The 23,958-nt window shown below is 58.1% G+C and overlaps 2 protein-coding genes across 5 annotated transcripts in view; both read right to left on the bottom strand.

Annotated features, from left to right (window-relative positions):
- LOC112547409 (C-type lectin-like) overlaps nucleotides 1-9,124 on the bottom strand; it is a 46,554-nt gene extending 37,430 nt beyond the window's left edge. The window contains exon 1 of one of the 4 annotated variants that reach the window (XM_075916722.1): nucleotides 8,977-9,124. Coding sequence is in view for 1 of the 4 variants with exons in the window: in XM_075916720.1 (XP_075772835.1) it covers nucleotides 8,982-8,983 (2 nt within the window). In the remaining 3 variants the exon portion in view is untranslated. Of the gene's footprint in view, nucleotides 1-5,373; nucleotides 5,578-8,976 lie in introns of those variants that run through there. The other 3 variants (XM_075916720.1, XM_075916723.1, XM_075916721.1) reach the window with 3 other exon arrangements.
- A 4,057-nt stretch (nucleotides 9,125-13,181) lies between these two features.
- On the bottom strand, nucleotides 13,182-23,922 carry LOC142825011 (C-type lectin-like). The gene is made up of 6 exons (XM_075916725.1): nucleotides 23,852-23,922; nucleotides 22,863-22,942; nucleotides 19,234-19,328; nucleotides 16,507-16,647; nucleotides 15,498-15,609; nucleotides 13,182-13,427 (listed from the first exon to the last, which is right to left on the bottom strand). The coding sequence occupies exons 2-6, from the start codon at nucleotides 22,927-22,929 to the stop codon at nucleotides 13,312-13,314; spliced, it is 531 nt and encodes a 176-aa protein (XP_075772840.1). The 5' UTR covers nucleotides 22,930-22,942; nucleotides 23,852-23,922; the 3' UTR covers nucleotides 13,182-13,311.
- Between the last annotated feature and the right edge of the window lie 36 nt (nucleotides 23,923-23,958).

The following is a 23,958-nucleotide window of genomic DNA, read 5'->3' as shown; positions in this document are numbered from 1 at the left end:
CCAGCCAGGGAGGGTGGGGCCCTGGGCTCCGCGCTCTGGGACAGGATGCCTGTGATGGGGGCTGGGCTGTGGGGTGGAGAGCCAGGCAGACCCTGTCCCAGGGCCCAGGAGTTCACGTAGACCCAAGCCCAGCCCCCAGACCAGGGACTGGCTGCCCCCAGGTGCCCAGCATGGAGGGGTGAAGGGGCTGGCGGGGGCAGGGGCTCGTCTGTCCGTGTGTCTGTCCGTGTGTCTGGGCAGCTGTCGCATGCAGGGTGGGAGCTGGGCCTGAGCCCAGACATGGGCAGAGACTGTCACAGTCAAAGCCCAGAGGGCCCGAGGCGGGAAGGATGGGCCCAGAGCTCTCTGGGGAAGGCCAGGCTGGCCGAGGGGCCCGGAGAGCGCTGGACCATAGGGCCAGGGTGACAGGTGTGGGCCTGGCCGGGGCCCGTGGCACAGGCTGGCATGGGTGTGGAGTGGGGAGTGGCGGTGGAAGGGTGTAACTGGGGGGGACTGGAGGAGACGCCCCAGCTGGCATGTCGGTCGGGACAGTTTTTGCACAAGGCCATGGCTGTTGGCATGGCGAGCGGAGGGGTGAGCAGGCCCAGAGGCAGAGGACTCCAAGCAAAGGGGCCCGGCCATGCACGAGCCAGCACCACGGCTGTGTCGGCCTGGCAGCAGGCCCCCCACGAGTCCTCAGGGGGGTCCCGAGAAATAAGAAAAGCCAAGAAGGAGTGTGAAGAGCCGCGAGCCAAAACCTCGGAAAGTAACAGCAGAATGTTCCGTACGTCCATCGGAAGCAGGGAGCCGGCTCAGCAGCCAGCAGGGCCCTGGACCATGGAGATGCCAAAGGAGCCTTCCAGATGATCAAGTCCTAGTGGAGAAGCTAAGTGAATTCTTTGCTCCGGTCTCCACGGCTGAGCCTATCGGGGAGATCCCCAGCCCGAGACATTCTTTTTAGGTGCCCATTCTGAGGAATTGTCCCCGGCTGAGGTGCCGGTAGAGCAGGTTTTGGAACAATCGATAAACTAACAGTGACACGTCACCGGGGCCGGACGGCGTCACCCACGAGTTCCGAGAGAACTCAAATGGGAAAGGGAGGAGAACGTGGCAGCCGAGGCCTCGGCGTGAGTCACTGACTGACCCGCCTGCCGCGAGCTGAGGGGGACCGTCTGACGCTCTCCACCCCACAGCAACACCCCTCGGCCCCGGCCCCCAGGGCAGGACTGTGGTGCAATTCTGAGGTGGCTCGTGCAAACCACGTCCCGCAGGTGTCCACGGGAAGGGGCCGGTTCCCTGAATAGGAGCCTCCTGTTGGCAGGCAGGTGACGTGGCTGTCGGGGGAGTTCGCCTGTCGCCGATGTGCCTGTATTGCCAATGGGTTTGCTTTTGTGCAAAGTCTCAGAGGGGCCTGTTAGCCTGGGAGGCGCTTTCGACCCTTCGGATGCTCTTGGCAGGGGCCCGGTTTCCTGTTTCGTGCTGTGGTTTGACTTGTGTTTTCTGTGGTTTGATCTTGCAAGGTAGAGCCCCAGCAGCCATGGTGACAGGATTATTTGAAGTGATGGCTGCATATGCTCATCGGACGGGCTTCGAGCTGCCAGAATGACCCCATATCTCAAAACAGGTCAGGCTCAAGTTGCTTAGCCCCCTCAAGTTGCTTAGCCTCCTGCCTCAGTTTCCCCCAACGGTTTGGCAAGTCCCAACAAGGCAATAGTCTCTCGATCAGCTAAGAGCCATTGAGGTAAGAGAGCGGGATCTCGCCCCCAACCACTCGCCTGTTTCTTTGGGGGTCACTGCAGTAAGTGTGAACACCGGTTTGGGGTGTTAATTCCTGTTTGTTTCTCCTTCCCTTTTAAAGCTTTAAAGTTGCAGACAAGCCTAGCGCTCAAAGAGTTCGTTATAGCGTCAAGCCAGCCGTGCAGTCTGAGTTTTGAAATGAATTCTAGTCGACTTCAGAACGGCCAGACGGGGTCAGACCAAGGTTCATTTAGCCCCGTGGCCTGTCGGCCCACAGCGCCCAATTCCAGCTGCCCCAGAGGGAGGGAACGGAGCAGGGAATCATCCAGTGATCCCTCCCCTGTCGCCCATTCCCAGCTTCTGACAGAGGCCAGGGACACCACTCCTACCATCTGGCGACCACGTCTGTACATAGCATTCAAGCTGCGGGCGTCCCATGGGTTTATGTAGAGGCAATACGATGTTCTCTGTCTCATTCTCGATTCCTTTGGAAATTACTCCTAACACTGTGTTTGCTTTTCTGCTGCCGCTGCCACTGAGCGGATGTTTTCAGAGAACGATCCACAGTGACTCCAAGATCTCTTGAGTAGTTGTAGCTAAATTAGTCATCATCATATTGCGTGCATAGTTGGGATTACTTTTTCCAATGTGCATTACTCTGCATTTATCAACATTCAGTTTCATTTGCCATTTTGTTGCCCAATCCCATAGTTTGGTGAGAGCTTTTGGAAGCTCTTCACAGTCTGCTTTGGTCTGAACTATCTTGAGCAGTTTGGGATCATCTGCAAATTTTCCCGCCTCCCTGTTTACCCCTTTCTCTAGATAATTTATAGATAAGTTGAATAAGATTGGTCCCAAGGACAGACCTTTGGGGGACCCCACTAGTTACCCCTCTCCACTCTGAAAACTGACCATTGATTCCTACCCTTTGTTTCCTGACTTTTAACCAGTTCTCAGTCCATGAAAGGACCTTCCCTCTTATCCCAAGGCAGCTTCCTTCACATCACAGCCTTTGGTGAGGGACCTTGTCAAAGGCTTTCTGGAAATCTAAGTACACTAAATCTACTGGATCCCCCTTGGCCACATGTTTGTTGACCCTCCTCAAAGAACTCTAGTAGATTAGTGAGGAAGAGTTCCCTTTAGAGAAACCATACTGACCTTTCCCCACCAAATTATGCTTCTCTCTGTGCTTGACAATTCTGTTCTTTACTATAGTTTCAACTAATTTGCCCAGCACTGATCTTAGATTTACTAGTCTGTAATTGCCAGGATCTCCTCTAGAGCCCTTTTGAAATATTGGTGTCACATTGGCTACCTTCCAGTCATTAGGTGCAGAGGCCGTTTTAAAGGACAGGTTACAAACCACAGTGAATAGTTCTGCAGTGACCCATTTGAGTTGTTTCAGAACTCTTGGGTGAGGCCATCTGGGCCCGGTGACTTGTTACTGTTAGTTTATCATTTTGTTCCAAAACCTCCTCTAATGACCCCTCAGTCTGGGACAACTCCTCAGCTTTGTCTCCTAAAAAGAATGGCTCCAGTTGGGAATCTCCCTTTTGTTCTCAGCAGTGAAGAACAATGCAAAGAATTCATTAGCTTGTCCGCTACGACTTTATCATCCTTCAGGGCTCCTTTAGCATCTCCATTGTCCAAGGGCCCCACTGGTTGTGTAGCCGGTTTCCTGTTTCTGATGGACTTAAAGAACATTTTGCTGTTACTTGTTGAGTTTTTGGCTAGCGGCTCTTCAAACTCCATTTGGTTTTTCTTATTACAGATTTACACTTAATTTCACAGGATTTATGCTCCTTTCTATTTTCCTCACTAGTGTTTATCTTCCACTTTTTAAATTATGTCTTTTTTTCTCACACTGCTTCTTTTATTTGGTTGTTAAGCCACAGTGCATTTTTTTGGTTCTTTTACTGTGTTTTTTAATTGGGGTACACATTTAAGTTGGGTCTCTATTACGATGTCTTTGAAAGGTTTTTATGCAGCTTGCAGGGATTTTACTTTTGTCGTTGGACCTTTTAATTTCTTTTTACATAAGAACATAAGAACATAAGAACGGCCGTACTGGGTCAGACCAAAGGTCCTTCTAGTCCAGTATTCTGTCTACCAACAGTGGCCAGCACCAGGTGCCCCAGAGAGGGTTGACCGAAGACAATGATCAAGCGATTTGTCTCCTGCCATCTCTCTCCAGCCTCTGAAAAACAGAGGCCAAGGACACCATTTTATCCCCTGGCTAATAGCCTTCTATGGACCTAACCTCCATGAAATTATCTAGCTTCTCTTTAAACTCTATTATAGTCCTAGCCTTCACAGCCTCCTCTGGCAAGGAGTTCCACAGGTTGACTACACGCTGTGTGAAGAAGAACTTTCTTTTATTCGTTTTAAACCTGCTCCCCATTCATTTCATTTGGTGTCCTCTAGTTCTTCTATTTAGGGAACTAATAAATAACTTTTCTTTATCAGCCCTCTCCACACCACTCATGATTTTATAGACCTCTATCATATCCCCCCTCAGTCTCCTCTTTTCTAAACTGAAAAGTCCCAGTCTCTTTAACCTCTCTTCATATGGGACCCGTTCCAAACCCCTCATCATTGTAGTTGCCCTTTTCTGAACCCTTTCCAAGGCCAAAATATCTCTTAACTAATGAAGGATAAACTTAATTGTTTCACCTGTTCCCTCCTTTTGTATACCTGTGTTTAAGTAAATTCTCTGTCACTAACATCCTCATTTTTGTGTAGTTTCTGAAATTAAATGCCACGGTGTTGGGCTGCTGAGGTGTTTTTCCCACCACAGGGATGTTCAATTTAATTATATGCTTATCACTATTTCCAAGCGGTCCAGCTATAGTCACCTCTTGGACCAGACCCTGTGCTCCACTTAGAACTGAATCAAGAATTGCCTCTCTCTTATGACTTTAGAAAACTTTGCCAGAACTTAGTCAGGAAGAGGGAGGAGGTTTAGTCCAGCCAAGAGACAGCCTGGTCAGCTGTGAGCAGGGCAGCCCAGGGGGCTGTAAGTGAGGAGTTTAAGGTAGACACTGGGGGGGGGGAAGTGAAAGTCTGATTTGGTGACAGAAGGCACCTTCACTGTCTGCTTGAGGCTTGCAGCGCGCTAGGGAGGAAATTAACCCATCAATGACAGTGGCTCAGAAAAGCCCAGCGCGCTTCGGAGGAGCAAGATCCGACTGTCAAGGAGTGAACCCCCCGGTTGGGTGCAGCACCAGAGGCGCGACCGGCCTTTCTCCAAGGGATGCGGGAGTGAGAGGGAGAGAAGGGGGCAGGTGTCAAGCACAGGACACAGCAGAGGAAACAGGCTGCGGGTGAGAGCGAGTGGCTGCCAGCCGGGGGTCACTGGCCGGGTACAGATCAGACTGTGGTCGGCTGCTCGGAAGAATCAGAGAGATGGGAAGTGACAAAAGGAGTCAGAGAAAGTTCAGACTTGTCAGAGCGACAGCTGCCTGCTGTAGGAACCCTCCAAGGGAGAGCAGGCAGAGGGGTGGAGAAGGAGCCGCGCTGGTGACCAGACAGGATACGAGTTACAGGAGGAGGCAGGATCAGCTCCTACTCCTATGGATACAGTGGAGCTGAGAGAAACAGCGGATGGGTCCAGCACTAGAAGGAAGGCAGGGGAGTTAGCTCGGGCTGGCGCGGTACCTGTAGGAGCGGGGAAGGAGCCGGAGTCTCGGGAGGCGAAGGACGTTCACCGAGCAGCAGCCGTGAGCGAAACGGAGCCCTAGAGCGACGCCCTGAAGGGGAAGTTGGGGTCGTCTCAGAGGCGGTGGCCTGTGAAGCGAAGGGTGAGCTGAGCGGAGCTCGGGGAGGAGGCTGTGACGGACTCCCCAGCGCTGTGTGAAATGGACTTACAGATACAACTCTGCATATATCAAAGGTGGGTGGGGCAAATCGCGTCCTGTGAGCTGTCAGTCTTCATGCCTCCAGCCAATGGGTCTGTGCATCTTACCTAGGGTGCTCAGCATCCTTGAGTGAGGAGCTAGGTGTGTGGGGGGCGACGTGCTTTAGGGTTTCAAATGTGCGAATGAAGCCAGCAAGGTGCTACCCACAGCGTCTAGGTGACCGACTGCAAACAAGCCCCTTTCTCCTTTGAGTCCTAGCGGTGGTTGGCCCTAGGAAGTCATGTGACCTCCCCAACTGGTAGGGGCCGGCCAGGCGACTTCCCTTGGAAGGGTGGGATGTAGAACCAGAATTCCCGCCCAACGGGGGAATCTCCAAGCGTGGGAAGCGAGCGGCGTCTTGGTCCGTGGCTGGCGCGGCTCTCCAAGCGGAGGACTCGGGAACCCAGGAGAGGAACCGCCCTGGCTGGAGGCCAAGCCAGAAGGAGAGCAGTGCAGGGGAGCTGGTGACACGTTTGCACTGAGGTTTTCGTGTGCGAATGAGCGACGTGTTTTCTGTTATTCTGAGCCTGTCATCCCCTGTGCTCTGCCTGTTCTCACTTACAGCCACTGAACCCCCTGCTTGCACTTCCTACAGCACTTTCATTTGCTGCCAAACCCAGTGGAAATTATTGTTGCCGGGGGGGGGGGGGAGCAATGTTCACATTCCCCCTTCATTGCTAAAGGGGGCTGGCCGAATAATCATGTGGGGTTCTGATCCCGTTTGGGGGGCGGGATCCCAGGAAGCTGGGTCCTAAACTGCATTTTCCTCAGACCTGACGAGAATCGGTGTCCGTATTGGTGCGGGGGGGGGGGGGGGGATCTCAGCTCTGGGCCTGGGCTGGGGGAGACCAGGGAGCTGATCCAGCAGGACTGAGCAGTGACAAGCCCCAGAGAGCAAGATCCAGCTGCCCTGAGAGCTGGGGAAGGGAACCAAAGTAACTGTGGGTACGTCTACACTACAGAGTTAATTCGAACTAAGCTAATTCGAACTAACGCGTCTAGAACTAAAAACTAGTTCGAATTAGCGTTTTGCTAATTCGAACTAGCAAGTCCACATTGAGTGGACCCTGAACAGGGCTTAAGGATGGCCGGAAGCAGTGCCGGCAGGGCATCAGAGGAGGACTTAGAGCGTGGAGATGCTGTCTCAGGCTAGCCGAGGGCTGCGCTTAAAGAGACCCGACCCCCACCCCGGACAGACAGTTCTCAGGGGTGCCCCACTTGCAAACCAGTCCTGCCTTGGAGTGCCCGGAGTGCCCACATTGGGCACATCACACCACTCAGCCATCAGACTGGCTGCACTTGCCACAGGCTGCCATCTGGAGAGAGTGGGTAATTGGGGGGCTGCAGGAGAGCTTCCACCCCGAGGAGCCCGCAGAGCCAGCCCAGTCCTCCCCATCGGGGGCTCGTACCCCATTCCTCCCTCACCTCCTTCCACTTACCCTTCCCTAGCCCCTTTTCTTGATGTACAAATAAAGGACAATTGTGTTCAAAAATGGAATCTGTCTTTATTGAACAAAACTGGGGGAGACTGGGAAAAGGAGGTGGGAGAGGGGAAGAGAAAGGCTGGGAGAGGGGAGGGCAACTACAATGATCAGGGGTTGGGAACAGGTCCCATGTGAAGAGAGGCTAAAGAGACTGGGACTTCTCAGCTTAGAAAAGAGGAGACGGAGGGGGGACAGGATAGAGGTCTCTAAAAGCAGGGGTTGGGTGGAGAGGGTGCATACAGAAAAGTTCTTCATTAGTTCCCATAAAGAAGGACTAGAGGACACCAAAGGAAAGGAATGGGTAGCAGGCTTCAAACTAGTAAGGGAAAGTTGTTCTTCACAAAGCAAAGAGTCAACCTGTGGAACTCCTTGCTGCAGGAGGCTGTGAAGGCTAGAACTGGAACAGAGTTTAAAGGGAAGTGAGATCAAGTCATGGAGGTTGGGTCCATGGAGTGGTATTAGCCAGGGGGTAGGAGTGGTGTCCCTGCCCAAGGTTTGTGGAAGGCTGGAGAGGGATGGCACGAGACAAATGGCTTGGTCATTGTCTTCGGTCCATCCCCTCCAGGGTCCCTAGGGTTGGCCGCTGTCGGCAGACAGGCTACTGGGCTAGATGGACCTTTGGTCTGACCCAGGACGGCCATTGTAAGCTCAGGGCTCAGGGTCGGGGGTCTCAGTGGACCCCCTTGATTTTCATGCACACCTGCTCCTGGGTGGCCAGGCTGGCAGCTCCCCTGCCCTAGACGGCCACTTTCCTGTGCCTAGTGCGGAGATCGTGGACGAGGTCCACGATGTCCGCACTAGCCCAGGTGGGTGCCAGCCTCTTGCGGTCCCGGGCAAGCTCCCGGGAGCTGCCAGCCTGATCCCGGGAAGAGGGGGAGGGCTGGGGGGCATCGGGTGGGTGGCTCGAGCCGTGCCAGGTGCAGGGTCTGCTGGCTGGGTGCTGGCAGGCTTGCACCTGGCACGGGCACCGTAGCCAGCCCGTGCCCCTTTAAGGGGTCCGGGGCCAGGAGGGGGGCATAGAGTTTCCCTGGTGTTGGCCAGAGTGGCCACCAGGGAAAGCTGGGGAGGGCTAGCCTCCCACTAGTTCGAATTAAGGGGCTACACAGCCCTTAATTCGAACTAGCTAGTTCGAACTAGGCTTAATCCTCATGGAATGAGGTTTTCCTAGTTTGAACTAAGCGCTCCGTTAGTTCGAATTAAATTCGAACTAACGGAGCGCTAGTGTAGCGACTATGAATGTTAGTTCGAACTAACTTTGTAGTGTAGACAGACCCTGTTTGCTTTGGGCTCTCGGGCTGTGCAGCGTTACCCTCCCGCGCGCCTTCCCCCTCCAGCAGCAAAAGGAAAACCAATCCCACAAGCTCCCAAGAGCGACAGAACGAGGCGCGTCCTTCCAGAGCCCTCGCTCGGCGCGCCTGGCTCCGGATGGTCCCGCCAGCACTGCCACCATGTGCACAGTGTGACGGTCCGGGCCGTGTCTGGGCACAGCTGCGGGCATCCGCTCAGGGCGAATTGCTCAAATCCGGGGCTCCTTACAGCCCCCGACTGGTGACCTCTCCACACAGGCCACAAACCAGTCTCACAGAGCGCTTCAGCTGCCTGCCTGAAGCCTCCCGAGCAAAACCCCTCCGACACCCCAGCAATATCCGTGCCCCAGATGGCCCCGGGCCTCATACACAGGTGGGGGGTCCTAGCACCCAATCCCACCTACCCCGAACAAGTTCTGTCCGGTTCCAAGAAACCAGCCACAGATCCCTGGTCAATTTACCCTCTGGACCTTACCCACAAATCACGCTGGGCCAGTCCTTTAGAATCTATATCTAAAGGTTTATTGTTACAGGAAAGAAAAGCATGAGAGTAAGGTTATTAAAGTACAGTACGTTACATGCACCGAATCTCCCAGTCCTCGATGCAGGCTCTAGCAGAGATGTTGCAGCTGCTGGTTTAAAAGTTCTTATTGCACATCCTGCGATCAGGATGGGTTCACAGGTCTTCCGGGCTCTTCAATCCCTGCAGTGCTGCCTCTGGGATGAAGTGCTGAGCTGAGAACAAAATGGCATCGACCACATGGCCTCTTTATACCCCCTTCCTGGCCTCTTCTGGTATGCAGCAAGTCACCTGGTCAGAGGCCAATCTCTATGTTTCCTGCTGGCTGCCCTCAGGTGACAAATCCCATTCTTTGGGTGTGTCCATAGCCTATTGAGAGTCATTGTTCCACAGGGCTTCACTACTCAGCCTGTCCATAGCCATGTTTAACCACATTCACAGAAATATTCAGCTTCCACACAGATTACAGATTCCTACCTACACACACAGACATTATACACTCACATAAATAATGTACATAAGATCAACAAACAATAATCTCCCATTCAATACCCCACATGGCTCCCCCCACACCAATTTCTGGGGCCAGCACCCCCACCTAGGGGTGCAGCAGCGATCTGGCTGCTTCCCTCCAATTCAGCAACGTGACACACAAGGCGGGGCCTGCCAGTAACCTCGCCTCTACAGGTTTCTGCTTAGAAAGCTCCCCACATCGCCGACTCCCTGGCCCGGGGAGGGAGCTGCCCCCACCCGAGTGAAAACTCCTTTCTTCTAGGACCCAGGAAGAGATCGCATGGGGGCACCTCGCAGAGGGGTGTGACGGGGGCAGTCACAACCAGCCCCTCGGGGGTGACTCTCGGGGTGCTGACACGGCCACTGCCACTCGCCTTCCCGCTCTCTGGGGCTCCTCACCGCCCGGTCCTGCTGGGCCAGCTCCCTGGCCTCCCCCAGCCAAGGCCCCGGGCTGAGGTCCCTCCCCCCCGACAGGCAGCACAGACACTGAACCTCTTTGGGTCCGAGGAGAGCGCAGTTTAGGGCCCAGCTTCCCGGGATGCCACTGTGACGTAGTGGGGGTACCAGGCTGGTTTCTATGCTGCTGGCTCTGGGGTAACCCCCTCTGGCTGCCGTGGGTACCACGACCCAGCAAAACAGGATGAGTCACTATGCAAACCAGTGGCCAGACACCCCCCATGGAGAGGAACAAAGGAAGGTGGATGCTGCCCTGGCTGGGGAGCAGGGCTGGAAGAGTGTTGGTTAGTTGCTGGCTGGGGGCATGGAGGAGACAGCCTAGGGAAAGGGGCTGGAGTTTAGGGGCCCAGTCTCCCCCATCTCAAGGGGGCCTGAGGCATCCTAGCCCAGCTCTGTGACCAGATTCCATCTGTGCTGCGCTGTATCCTGGAGAGGCAATAAACTTCCTCTATTCCACCAGCTGGTGAAGTCTGTTTGTGCCATTTCGGGGTGCAGGAGACGGGGGACCCCATCGCGCCGTCACAGCCACAGACCCCAAAGAATTTTGTAAGCCACCGTCGGCAATGGAAGGGGGAATGTGAACACTGGTCTCCCCCCCCGGAACAATTCCTTACAGTGGCTTAGACAGAAAATAAAACTGAGATTATTCAGTACAAGCAGTAGGACTGAAGTGGTGGCACGTTACTGGATTTTAAGGGGAGCAGCCAGGTCACTGCTGCACCCCTGGGGGGGGGTTGCCCCAATAGTGGTACAAAGGGGCCGTTCGAGGTGTCAAGTGAAAGTGTATCTTATGCAGATTCTACATGTGCTATGCGTGTGATGGTGGAATGTCTGTGTGTGACGTTAGAAGCATGGACTTTGTGTGGATACCAAATGTTTCTCCGTGTGCGGTTGAGCAATGGGCGAAGCAGCTCAGCCCATGGACATGCTAATGAGCAAGTCTCAGTGGAACAATGGCCCTCTATAGGCCAAGGACACCCCTCAAGAATGGGGGCTGATACCTGGGGGCTACCAGCAGGGAACAGGGATAGGCCGCTGGCCAGGTGACCTGCTGCAGCCAAGAAGAGACCAGGAAGGAGGGATAAAGATGCCATGTGGCTGACTCCATTTTGTCTTCAGATCTGCTCCTGACCCCAGATGTAGCCTCACAGGGAATCAGGAGCCAGGAAAAACTGTGAACCCATCCTGATCCTAGGATGTGCAACAAGGACTTTTAAACCAGCAGCTGCAACATCTCTGCTAGAGCCTGCATCGAGGACTGGGAGATTCGGTGCATGTAACGTACTGTACTTTAATAACCTCACTCTCAGGCTTTTCTTTATGGTGATAATAAACCTTTAGTTGTTAGATGCCAAAGGATTGGCCCAGCGTGATTTGTGGTAAGGTCCAGAGGGTAAATTGACCAGGGATCTGTGGCTGGTTTCTTGGAACCGGACAGAACTTGTTCGGGGTAGGTGGGATTGGGTGCTAGGACCCCCCACCTGTGTATAGGCCCGGGGCCATCTGGGGCACAGATATTGCTGGGGTGTCGGAGGAGTTTGCTCACGAGGCTTCAGGCTGGTCAGGCAGGCAGCTGAAGCGCTCTGTGGGACTCGTTTGTAGCCTATTTGAGAAGGTCTCCAGTCTGGGGGCTGTAAGGAGCCCCGGATTTGAGCAATTTGCCCTGAGGAGACGCTCTCAGCTGCGTCAGACCCGGCCCGTCACAAGTGGTAAGAAGCAGGAACGGGCAGAGCAAAGTAGGCTACAAATCAAGACTTGGCTAATTCGACACGGAGACTCCAGCACAAACTCTTCACACTCACCCTAAAACCTCCAGCTGCCCCCCAACCAGGGCTGTCTCCCCACCCTGGGATCTTCGGCTGCTTCCATCAGGGGCAGCCCAGCCAACAGCCCCAGGCCTCTGCTTCCCTGTTCTTTTGGTTAAAGAATTGAGGCCTCTCCCTACAATCACCGCTAGGACGGAAGGACAAAAGAGAGAGTTTGAAATTGCCCATTATAAAGACATGGAGGGTAACACCGTGTCTCTCATTCACACACTGAAACCCACCACCTGGGGTGGTGCAGGCGGGGGGCCCCTCCTCCCCTCCAGGGGGGCAGGCCGAGAGCTTCCCAGCAGGGCAGGCAGCACTGGGGGCGGGAGCCTGGGGGCTGGGAGATTTGCTGGGGCCTTCGCTGTGGGACTGGCGGCATCTCGGGGCCAGTCGCACAATTTCGGTGGCTGTTGGGCACCACCTGCTGTGTGCAGAGGGACCCCAGGGCCGGTCCGGGCTGCAGCCGAACTCCAAGGGCCTCGGGCCTTGGACCTGGGACCCCTGGGGCTGCGGCTGGGCCGGGCGAGCGCGAGGAGACCCCCCCCCTTCTCGGAGGCTGGGCCGGGCAGCAGACAAGGGGACGTGCTGAGGGGTCTGCGGGGGGAGGACACCCCGTAGGCCAGAGGGAAGGGAAGGGAAGTTCCCCGGGTCACACCACCGCCTCCGGCAGGGCTGGGCAAGGAGCCAGGAGCCGGGCTCAGCGCTTTCTGCGCGTGTCCCTGCCCGGCGGGGGAGTGTGTGCGGGGGGGCAGGCGGCACATCCCCTCCAGGGCAGTGCTGAGGGCAGGGGGGGCAGTGCCCAGGCTGGGCTCAGGGGGTGGGTGCCACGGGCCTGGCCTCTGGAGCACCCACGCCCCAGGATGTTACCAAAGGGCCTGGCCATGTGTGACGTAGTGGGGGTACCTGGCTGGTTTCTATGCGGCTGGCTCTGGGGGAACCCCCACTGGCTGCCGTGGGTACCACGACCCAGCAAAACAGGATGAGTCACTATGCAAACCAGTGGCCAGACACCCCCCATGGAGAGGAACAAAGGAAGGTGGATGCTGCCCTGGCTGGGGGGCAGGGCTGGAAGTTAGGGAGTTGGTTGGTGGCTGTCGGAGAGCATGGAGGAGACAGCCTGGGGAAGGGGCTGGAGTTGAGGGGCCCAGTCTCCCCCATCTCAAGGGGGCCTGAGGCATCCTAGCCCAGTTCCTGTAACCAGATTACATCTGTGCTGCGCTGTGCTGGAGGAGCAATAAACCACCCTCAATTCCACCGGCTGGTGCAGTCTGTTTGTGCCATTTCGGGGTGCAGGAGACGGGGAACCCCCAACGCGCCGTCACACCATGTTCCCGGGTCATTCCCATCCCCCCCACCTCCCGCGCCCCCCACCCCTTCCGCAGGGTGGGTCCCAGGGTGCTGGGCCGGGCCACACGCGGGGCTGCCGTGGCAGAGGGAGGCCCGAGAGAGAGGGACACGCTCAGAGCTGGATGCTCAGGGGACGTTTATTTCACAGCGCAGGGGTTGCAGAGCCGAGCGGGGGGGCGACAGGGGAAGACGGGGGGAGGCAGCGTCACACCGATGCTCCGCAGCAGGGACCTTGCAGCCGGGGCGCCGGAGGGACCCGATTCACTGGCCAGACATTGCGGTGCTCTCACGCGCGGCGAGCTGCTTCCCACGGGATTCTTGCTTACAGACGAACGGGAATGTCCGGTCGCAGGGATAATCGTGCCATTGGTTAAACCCTGGAAAGGCAAACAGCACTGAGGTGGGAGGGGCAGGCTGGGCCCTCCCCAAACCCATCGGCTGCGTCTAGACTGCCATGATTTTCCGCAAATGCGTTTAATGGAAAAGTTTTTCCGTTAAAAGCATTTGTGGAAAAGAGCGTCTAGATTGACACGGAGGCTTCTCTGCAAAAGCCCTTTTTGTGGAAAAGCGTCCGTGCCCGTCTAGACGCGGTTTTGCGCAAGAAATCCCCGATCGCCATTTTCGCCATCGGGGCTTTTTGCGCAAAACAGTTTTTAGCATCTACACTGGCCCCTTGCGGAAAAGCATTTCCGGAAAAGGGCTTTTGCCGGAACGGGAACGTCAAAGCCTTTGCGCAAGAAGCACGGATTTCGGACAGTAGAACGTCGGTGCTTTTGCGCAAAATCAAGCGGCCCGTGTAGACAGCTGGCAAGTTTTTGCGCAAAAGCAGCCACTTTTTCAGAAAAACTTGCCAGTCTAGACGCAGCCCTGGGCCTGGCCCCGAGTGGGGGGATGGAGCCTGAGCGCCAAGAGGCTCCGTGGGACGGGGAGACCCCTGGCCCGGGTGCTCCTGCTCCTACCCCAGCCCAGCCACAGGGCAGGGGCCAGCAAGAGACTGTCCCCATGGGCACGTCTGCGCCAGGCAGGGCCCAGCCGCCGGCTGAGGGGACGTGCCCCTGCCCAGGAGCCAGTGTGCACAGAACACGGTCCTCCCTCGGGCACCGCTCCCCCTGCTCTGGGGCTGGCCGTGCCCTGCCCGGCTCCCTGCAATGGATTCCTGCCCCCGTGGCCAGAGAGCGGGGGAAGGGCGGCCCTGAGGCGGGCTCAGCCCCTCAGCAGCACCCCAGGCCGCAGGGAGCTCCGTGGGGCGCATGGGCCGTTCTCAGCGCCCTGCTCCCTGGGGGGCGGGTTCTGCTGCTGTTTGACTCTCTCCCCATCTGGTCTTGGCAGCCCCGGCTGGGCCCACCTGCCAGCACCTGGCCTGATGGACAGAGCCTGTCCCTGATGATTGTGCCAAGACACACACATACCAAGGGCAGAGTTAAGGTTACAGGGGCAGCCTTGGACAGGCTCTTCCTCGACTCTGGAACTATCAGGTTCCTTTAACACATTTATGATTGTGAATTATAAACAGTTGGTAAAGGTAACAAATAATTCATGTTTTCGTAAATGGTTAGTCAATTACGCAGAGCCCAGCGGGGCAGCTGGCGGTTCCTTGTCACCATCGTACGTCACCATCTAACACACCAGGGTCCTGGGAGGACCAGGTGTGTCGCAGGGAGAAAGGAAATTGGTGGGAGACCCCGTTCCTACCCCCGAGCCCCCCCACAGACCCAGTGCCAATGAGCGGGGGCAGAGGATTCGCTGTGACTCTGGCCCCTCTCCTGTTCTCACCGCTCTGCAAACCGGCCCCTCCTCACCCCCAGCTCTGCCTGGTCCCCGTCGCTGTCTGGCCGTTTCCCTGCCCTGCCGGCTCCGTGAGCAGCCCGGCACTTCCCCCAGCGCCGCCGGCTCCGCTCCCTGGCGGCAGCGTTTGCTGGGGGTCCCCTGTGGGTGCCAGGCCCTGGGAACAGCCGGCGCCAACCCTGTGGCCTCTCACCAGGCGCCAGCGTGTGGGCGACTCCGCGGCAGGGAGCTCTGGCCCCGAAATCCCTGCATGCCCCCGTGTGCCCAGCGCAGCCTGTGCGGCCCCTAGTGCCCTGGGGTAGAGGGCAGGGGGGGCTCAGAGCCAGCACCCTGGGCCAGCGCAGCAGAGTCCCCCGTGTGACCACCTGTGTATGTGTGTGTGTGTGTGCGTGTGCCCGTGTGTGCGTGTGTGTGTGCGTGTGTGTGTGTGTGCGTGTGCCCGTGTGTGTGTGTGTGTGTGCGTGTGTGTGCCCGTGTGCCCGTGTGTGTGTGTGTGTCTCCTGCCTGTCATGGGAGCAGACGTGAACAGACCCAGGGGAACTGGGGAGCAGCAGTGTCACCAGGTCAGACCAGCCCCACTCCGCCCCCAACTGCCCTGCCAGTCAGAGGAGCCGGGGTCGGCCCTGCAGCCGCTGGGGCGGGGGGCTGAGCTGCCGACTCACCTGGTCTTTCCAACACCACGCAGTGCTCGTCTTTCTTTGGATCGTCAGGCTGCCCGTTCTGCCAGGCGGTGAATTTGGCCGGGGTCCGATCCGTCCATTTCCAAAAGCGATTCTGCAGACAGAGGGCGGAGACCCCGTGAGCCCCACGGACCCAGCGACGGGCCGGAGCCAGGGCCCCAGGGCAGGACCCGCCCAGCCCCTGGAAGCATGAAAATCACCAACGAGGCTCCCCCAGGGCAGTGGCTGCTCCCCCCTGCCGAGCTCCGGGCTGCGGCGCTGGGGGCGCTGGGGTCGCTCTGGGACGTGCCCAGCCAGTCTCTGGCTCTGCCGTTTTGTCACCGGTGACAAGGGGGCACCGAGAGCCGTCGGGCGCGGTTAGCGGGTGGCACCAGCCGGTGGGCTGGCCCAGGGCCAAACAAGAGCCGCTGGGGCTCACTGTGACCTGGAACCGATTCCCCCTCTGCAGCTCGGGGGTATCAGCACCTGCCCGTCCTGCCCGCCCAGCAACCGCCCGTCCTGAGCCGGTGTCTGGTGGTTCCTGGGACCCCGAGTGCCCCCTACAAGGCCGGGAGCTGAGGAGCCTCTGGCCAGGGACCCGCCCCCCCCCCGGCCAGGCCCAGCAGAGAACCCACAGACCGGCCCCCCCCGGGCTCTGCTGCCCCCACACTGTTCATTGGGCTTGAGGGGCTGCCCCTTGCCCACACCCTCATCTAGACGTCTTGTCTTGGGGGAGAGGCCAACTCTTGGCCTGGACTGAACAGTCGGAGCCCAACAGGCCTGGGCCGAGTGTCACTGTGGATGTCAGTCACAGCGGGCTGGGCTCTGCGCCGGGTGTTGGGCACTGACCCTGGGACTGACATCGCAGGCGGCTGTAGCCTGTTTCCACCCCGTCCCACCTGAGATCCTGCTCTCGTGGGACCCCCCCCCGCCCCACAACAGCCCCCCACTGAGCAGGGAACAGAGCCAGGGCCGGGAGGGGCCGCAGGTGGAGCGGGCGCCGGGCACTCACATGCTTTGGGTCCGAGAGTCCGATCCAGACGGGGTCAGTCTTTGCCTGCTGCTGCTTGACATAGCCGGCCAGCATGTCGTTCTCTCCCTTGCTGTGAATGGAGGCGAGATGGGTCCCCCGCCCCTGCTCCTGGCACTCGGCCTGTGGGAGGAAGAGTCAAAGCCAGTTACCCCATTTCTGCCCCCAGGGAGCAGCAGGGGCGAGTCCAGCGCAGGCCGGGGGCCCGGCCCCCCCACAGGCAGCAGCTTAACCAACACAGAGCGGGACCTGGCAGCGAGAGGCAAACAGGGACCCTCCGACACGTGGACTGAATCCGAGAGAGGAGACTCGGAAGGAGCAGGAGCTGCGCCCAGTGAAGTCCCAAGTACACCCGGCATCACAACGGGAGCGGGAGGCTCCGCTAGCCCAAGACTGAACGAGGAACGACCCCTTTTCTTCCATGGCAGGAGGCAGGAAGCCGGCCACACGACCAGGGCCGCTCCCCGCTGGGGGGTCAGCCCTCCGGCCGATACGGCCATTGCGGAGACACCGATGAGTTCTTTGCCTCGCTCCCACGGCTGGGCTACCGGGAGATCCCCAGCCCTGAGCCGCTCTGCGTCGCTGACGGATCTGGGCACCCGGGGGCCCCAGAGGAGGTTTTGGGAACCAGCCCCCAGGGCCAGAGGGGACTCTCCCACGAGCTCTGCGGGAGCGTCCCTGTGACTTGGCAGAGCGACCGACTGGCGTTTGTCACCTGCCACTGAAATCGCGTCTGCAGCTCGCTGCTGGAGGACGGGGCACGGCGCCCCTGTTTGGAGAGCTCCCCGGCCCTTCCGGTGCCAGGAGCCCCTCGCCGGCGCTGGGACGAGGCGGGAAGCACAGGAGAGAGCAGAAAGCTCACACGCGTGGATGAATCCAATTAGCTGGGGAGGAGTCAACGTGGCTTTTGCAACGGGAAATCCTGCCTCACCGAGCTCCGGGGCAACCGGCCTGAGGCCCAGGGGGATCCAGGGGCTCTGGTGGGTTTGGACTTTCACAAAGACTTGGACAAGGTCCCTCACCAAGGACTCTTGAGCAAAATGAGCCCCCATGGGACGAGAGGGAAGGTGATAACTGGGGAGCGGCAGGAGAGCCAGGGTGGGAGAAGCGGTCGGTTTCCGAGTGGAGAGAGAAGAGAGGTGCGCTCCGGGCTCTGTGCGGGACCAGGCCTGGCCGGCACGGTCCTAGCTGACCTAGGGAAGGGCAGAGGCCGAGCGCTGGGAAGTCCGCAGGGGACACTCTCGGTGACACGGGTGAGTTGTTTGGCTGGGCGGTGAAGAGCTGGTTTTGGAGCAGCGCCAGCCGGCTGTGTAGACGCTCTGCAATGACGGGGGCATCGGAGGCCTTTCTAGTGGGATTAAACTGTTTGGATTTCGGTTGCTCTGCACGATGCCCTGGCAGATCCCACTCGCTGGCGTGCGAATCCCCCTCCTGCCTTGTTATGTGGTACGGAAAAGGAGACTTTGGACTTCCTGTCCTGCTCCGTGTGAGATGGAGGGTGAGGGGGGGTGCGGGGAGGGGCTGGTGAAGGGATCACGGGTGCGGGTCCTGGGGGCCTTGCAGGAGAAGGGCGTGAAGGAACGGGGCAGCCCGGGGCCACAGGGCCGGGCACAGACCTGGGCGTGCGAGGAAGGGGCCCAGAGGAGAAGCAACGCGCGAGATCTGGAGCCGCTGTACGAACGCTCCGCGCCCCGCAGGGACGAAGGCTCCAGACATCGCCTTGGGCCATTCTGCAACAAGGGGGCATTGGACGCGTGAGTGTTACCCCACAGCCGCTCAGGGGAGGTTCAGCAACCGCAGGCTGTGAACAGTCACAAGAGGAGCTCACACAACTAGAACCAAAGTGAGATGAAAATCCAGGTGGCTAAAGGCAGAGTGACCCCCACTGGGAACCGGAATCCCAGCTGCGCCCCTAACCAATGGGGTCGACACGACCTCGTCTCGCTCCAGAGATGGCGGCGGCGCTCTGGGCAGGTTTTGAACACACCCACTCAGGGTGCAATGGCAGCTGAATGGGAGCTGGGGATCAGTGAGAAGAGGAGAGAGAAATAGACAGAAAGTTTCATATTGGCTCTGTACAAACCCACGACACGCCCACCTCTTGGACTGTCCAGAAGGGGTCGCCCCGTCTCCAGAGAGATCTATGAGCACTAGAAAAGACCCAGAGACGGGCACCAAAATGACTCAGAATCTGGCCTGGCTTCTGCATGAGGAGAGATTCACAAGACTTGGACCTATAGAAAGAGACGACTAAGGGGGGTAGGAGAGAGTAGTGAAAGTGAATGAGGACGTGCTATTTCCTCCTTCTCAGAACACAAGAACTAGCTTCACCCACTGAAATTACTAGGTAGCAGGTTTTAAACAACCAAAAGGAAGTATTTCTTCACACAACTTGCAGGCAACCAGTGGAACTCCACGCCACAGGATGTTAGGAAGGTTAAGATTCTAACAGAGACCAAAAATAGAGAAGTAGATAAGTTCCTGGAGCCTGGATCCATCAGTGGCTATTAGCCACGATGGGCAAGAATGGTGTCCTCAGCATCTGTCTGTCAGAACTTGGGAATGGGCGACATCACACGATAACTGACCTGGTCTGTTCATTCCCTCTGATACTCCACCCGCCCCTCCCCCGCCCAGCGCCCTTCCTCAGATATTCAGCCCGCCCCTCCCCCGCCCAGCGTTCTGACCCCGCTGCCCCCAGCCTCTCACCTCGGCCTCCTGCCAGGTTGTCTTCTGGGCGAAGAAGCCGTAGCAGTCGCCGTGGTAGTTCAGCCATCCCCGTGGGCAGGACGTGGCTCGTGGCCCTGCAGAGAGAGGGGCCGGGGGTGAGAGGCCCAGTGGTTAGCGCCGAGGTCGGGGGCGCAGGCGTTTCTCCCCCAGGGACACTGGCACTGGGAGTGTTTGAGGCCTGGCCGGCTGGGGAGCCTCCCGGCCCTGGGGCTGCGGGAGAAGCCGGGTCTGCCCAGACCCCATGGCCGCAGAGCGGAGCCCTGGGCCCCGCCGGGCCGGGTCTCTGGTTCTCCACGGCAGTGGGGGGCAGACAGCCCTGCCCCAGGGCATACGCCCCCCCGCCGAGAAGCAGGGCCAGCTGGCCGGGGGGTGGTGAGACAGGGAGGAGCAGGTTGCTGAGCCACCCAGTCACCCCAGTGAGGGTCTGTCTACACTACAGTGTTAATTCAAACGAACAGCCTGTGAACCCATCCTGCTCCTAGGATGCGCAAAAAGGACTCTTAAGCCAGCAGCTGTAACATCTCTGCTAGAGCCTGCATCGAGGACTGGGAGATTCGGTGCATGTAACGTACTGTACTTTAATAACCTTACTCTCATGCTTTTCTTTATCGTAATAATAAACCTTTAGTTGTTAGATGCTAAAGGATTGGCCCAGTGTGATTTGTGGGTAAGGTCCAGAGGGTAAATTGACCAGGGATCTGTGGCTGGTTTCTTGGAACCGGACAGGACTTGTTCGGGGTAGGTGGGATTGGGTGCTAGGACCCCCCATCTGTGTATAGGCCCAGGGCCATCTGGGGCACGGATATTGCTGGGGTGTCGGAGGGGTTTTGCTGAAGCGCTCTGTGGGACTGCTTTGTGGCCTTTTTGGGAAGGTCACCAGTCTGGGGGCTGTAAGGTGCCCAGAATTTGAGCAATTTGCCCTGAGCACACGCCCTCAGCTGTGCCCAGACTTGGCCCGGTCCGTCACAGGACCGAACCTCCATGAATTTATCTAATTTCTCTTTAAACTCTGTTATAGTCCTAGCCTTCACAGCCTCCTGCAGCAAGGAGTTCCACGGGTTGACTGTGCGCTGTGTGAAGAAGAACTTTCTGTTACTAGTTTGAAGCCTGCTACCCATTCCTTTCCTTTGGTGTCCTCTAGTCCTTCTATTATGGGAACTAATGAAGAACTTTTCTTTATTCACCCTCTCCACCCAACCCCTGCTTTTAGAGACCTCTATCCTGTCCCCCCTCCGTCTCCTCTTTTCTAAGCTGAAAGTCCCAGTCTCTTTAGCCTCTCTTCATATGGGACCTGTTCCAAACCCCTCATCATTTTAGTTGCCCTTCTCTGAACCCTTTCCAAGGCCAAAATATCTTTTCTGGGGTGAGGAGACCACGTCTGTACACAGTACTGAAGATGTGGCTACCATAGTTTGATACTTCCCCTCCTCCTTCTTTCCCTGGCTTGCCCCTTCCAGCTCACTGCTCCAAGGTTTCCCCTCCCCTCTTCCACCCTCTCTCTTCCCTTCTCCCACCTACTTTTCCCAGTCTCCCCAGAGGTTAACCCCCCAGTTTTGTTAAATAAACAGAGTTTCTATTTTTAAACACACGTGTCCATTATTTTTTACATCAGGAAGGGGGGGGGAGGGCGGGGTAAGTGGAAGGAGGTGAGGGAGGAATGGGGTACGAGCCCCCAGTGGGGAGGACTGGGCTGGCTCTGCGGGCTCTTCGGGGTGGAAGCTCTCCTGCAGCCCCCCAATTGACCCCCCCCCCCGGATGGCAGCCTGCGGCAAGTGCAGCCGGGCTGATGGCCGAGTGCTGAGATGTGGGCACTCAGGGCACTCCAAGTCAGGACTGCTTTGCAAGCGGGGCACCCCTGAGAACTGTCTGTCCAGGGTGGGGGTCGGGTCCCTTTAAGCACAGCCCTCGGCTAGCCTGAGACAGCAGCTCCACGCTCTAAGTCCTCCTCTGATGCCCTGCCGGCACTGCTTCCGGCCAGCCTTAACCTCGGTTCAGGGTCCACTCAGTGTGGACATGCTAGTTCGAATTAGCAAAAGGCTCATTCGAATTAGTTTTTAGGTCTAGATTCACTAGTTCGAATTAACTAATTTGAATTAAGTTAGTTCGAATTAGTGCTGTAGTGTAGACAGACCCTGAGTGAGGGATGGGGCGGGGGGATTCCTGCTGCCACCATGCCAGTCTGCAGTAGTCCCCCTGGGGAGGGGGCAGGTTGCGGGTGGAGACAGGGTGGGACTTAGGGAAGGGATGGAACATGGCAGGGTGGGGCCAGTAGTGGCTACCTACCCACCCTGGTTAATAGCCATTGATGGAACCTAACCTCCAGGAATCTATCTTCCTCTTTTTTGAATCCTGTTAAAGTCCTGGCCTTCACCACATCCTCTGGCGAGGAGTTCCACAGGTTGTGCGCTGAGTGAAGAAAACCTTCCTTTTGTTTGTTTTAAACCTCCTGCCTATTAATCTCATTTAGTGACCCCTAGTTCTTATAGTGTGGGAAGAACTAAATAACTTTTCCTTATTCACTTTGTCCACACCAGTCATGATTTTATAGACCTTGATCATATCCCCTCTCAGGGTCTGTCTACACTACCCTGCTAGTTCGAACTAGGGTGGTAATGTTGGCAACCGGAGTTGCAAATGAAGCCCGGGATTTGAATTTCCCAGACTTCATTTGCATCTTGCTGGGTGCCGCCATTTTTAAATGTCCGCTAGTGCGGACTCCGTGCCCCGCGGCTACACGTGGCACGGACTAGGTAGTTTGGACTAGGCTTCCTATTCTGAACGACTGTTACTCCGTGAAACAAGGAGAAGATTGAGGGGGGACATTATAGCGGTTTCCAGGAATCTAACAGGGTGTCACAAGGAGGGGGGAGAAAACTTGTTCATCTTGGCCTCTGAGGACAGGACAAGAAGCAATGGGCTTAAACTGCAGCAAGGGAGGTTTAGATTGGACATTAGGAAAAAGTTCCTAACAGTCAGGGTGGTCAAACACTGGAATAAATTGCCCAGGGAGGTTGTGGAATCCCCGTCTCTGGAGATATTGAAGAGCAGGTTGGATAAACGTCTATCCGGGATGGTCTAGACGGTGCTGGGTCCTGCCGTGGGGGCAGGGGACTGGACTCGCTGACTCTCGAGGTCCCTTCCCGTCCTAGTGTCTGCGATTCTATGACGCGACCACATCTCTAAGCAGCATTCAAGCTGTGCGCATCCCAGGGTTTTATTTAGAGGCAATAACATTCTCTGTCTCATTCTCCAACCCTTTCAATGACTCCTAACGTTCTGTTTGGTTTTGTGACGGCTGCTGCCACCGAGAGGATGTCTTCAGAGAACTGGCCCCAATCCACCCGTCGCTGCCAGGGGCTGAGCGCACATTGCCCAGGGCGGCCCCCCCCCCCCGATCCCCAAGACCCGACCCCGGGGAGCATTTCAGCCTCCTCCTCTCCCCCCTCCCTGGGAGCGGCCGTGGGACTGGGCCCCCCAGGCAGGGGCCCCAGCAGCAGGAGACGGGCCGTGGCTCTGGCAGCCCCGAGGGAAATGGAGCCACGTCCCAGCTCCTACCACGGCGACCCGCCCCCGGGGGCTCCGGCTCGAGGGGCCGGGCCAGGACTCACCTGCCAGCGCGGGGCTGCAGACCAGGCAGCCGAGGAGGCAGAGGGTGACGAAGGCGACTGGCCCCATCTTCTCGCTGCCCCTGGGGAGCAAACACACAAGGGAGATGGGCCAGGAGAGCTGGAGACACCCCCAGGAGCACCACTCCCCCCTCCCCCCTCCCATGGGGCAGTTCATGGGGGGTCAGAGGTGGGGCTGTTCTCTGGGGGTCTGGCCGGGCTGGAAGGGCCTGAGGAATCCTGCCCCACACCCACCGCTCGGAGCCCATCTCCCTCGGCGCACGGGGCCCTTCTGCTCCCCCCTCACTGCGCCGAGCCTGAGGGGCAGAACCGGGCCCCCAGCCTGGGGCAGGTCCCAGCTCCCCACGGCCAGACTCTCCCCGAGCCAGGGCTGCGGGTGGGGAGGAGCCGGGGACCAGGCGTGTCCTGGGTCGCTCCCGGGGCCTTTGGTTCCAGGCAAGGGGGTCCCATTGGAGAGCCAAGCGGGTCTCAGCAGGGGCATTTGCCCCCTCCCGCGGCCCCTCCCCCCGGGCTGGGGGTGGCCCCTGCCCACGTAACCCCACACGAGGGACGTGGAGGGCGGCGGGGGAGGGACGAGGCTGGAGGAGGCACCGCTGCCCCGGGGTGGAAGTCGGTCTGTGTGCTCGTGGCTGGAGTGTCAGTGGCAGGAGCCGCCCTCTGCCCCGCACCCCGGACTGGAGAGCGGGCTTCCTGCTGGGAACCTGGAGCCCCTCGAGTTCTCAGCCAGCTCCTGGCCCAGGAACCCCTGAGCCCAGCCAGGGCCTTCCCCACCCGCAGGGGGTGAGCCCCAGGGAAACGGCCCGCTCCAGGGCCCGAGTCTGGGGAGCCGACCCCCTGGGCTTGGGGCCGGGGGGGGAGGAGGGATAGTTATTGTAGACAGCTGTGGGGCTGGGATTCCCGTCCCACCCCAGGGACTGGCTGCCCCCAAGGGCTTTGCATGGAGGGAAGGGACCAGAGGGGCAGGGACTCACCTGTCCGTGTGTCCGTCTGCTTGTCCGTCTGTCTGGGTGGCTGGTCCGGAGCACTGGGGGCTGGTGTCCAGCTGGTGCAGGGTCCCAGGTATTTATAGCCCTGCAGG

This window comes from Pelodiscus sinensis, unplaced genomic scaffold (assembly GCF_049634645.1).
Source record: "Pelodiscus sinensis isolate JC-2024 unplaced genomic scaffold, ASM4963464v1 ctg58, whole genome shotgun sequence".
In the NCBI taxonomy this organism is placed as follows: Eukaryota; Metazoa; Chordata; order Testudines; family Trionychidae; genus Pelodiscus; species Pelodiscus sinensis.
This window is presented reverse-complemented; position numbering and strand designations above follow the sequence as displayed.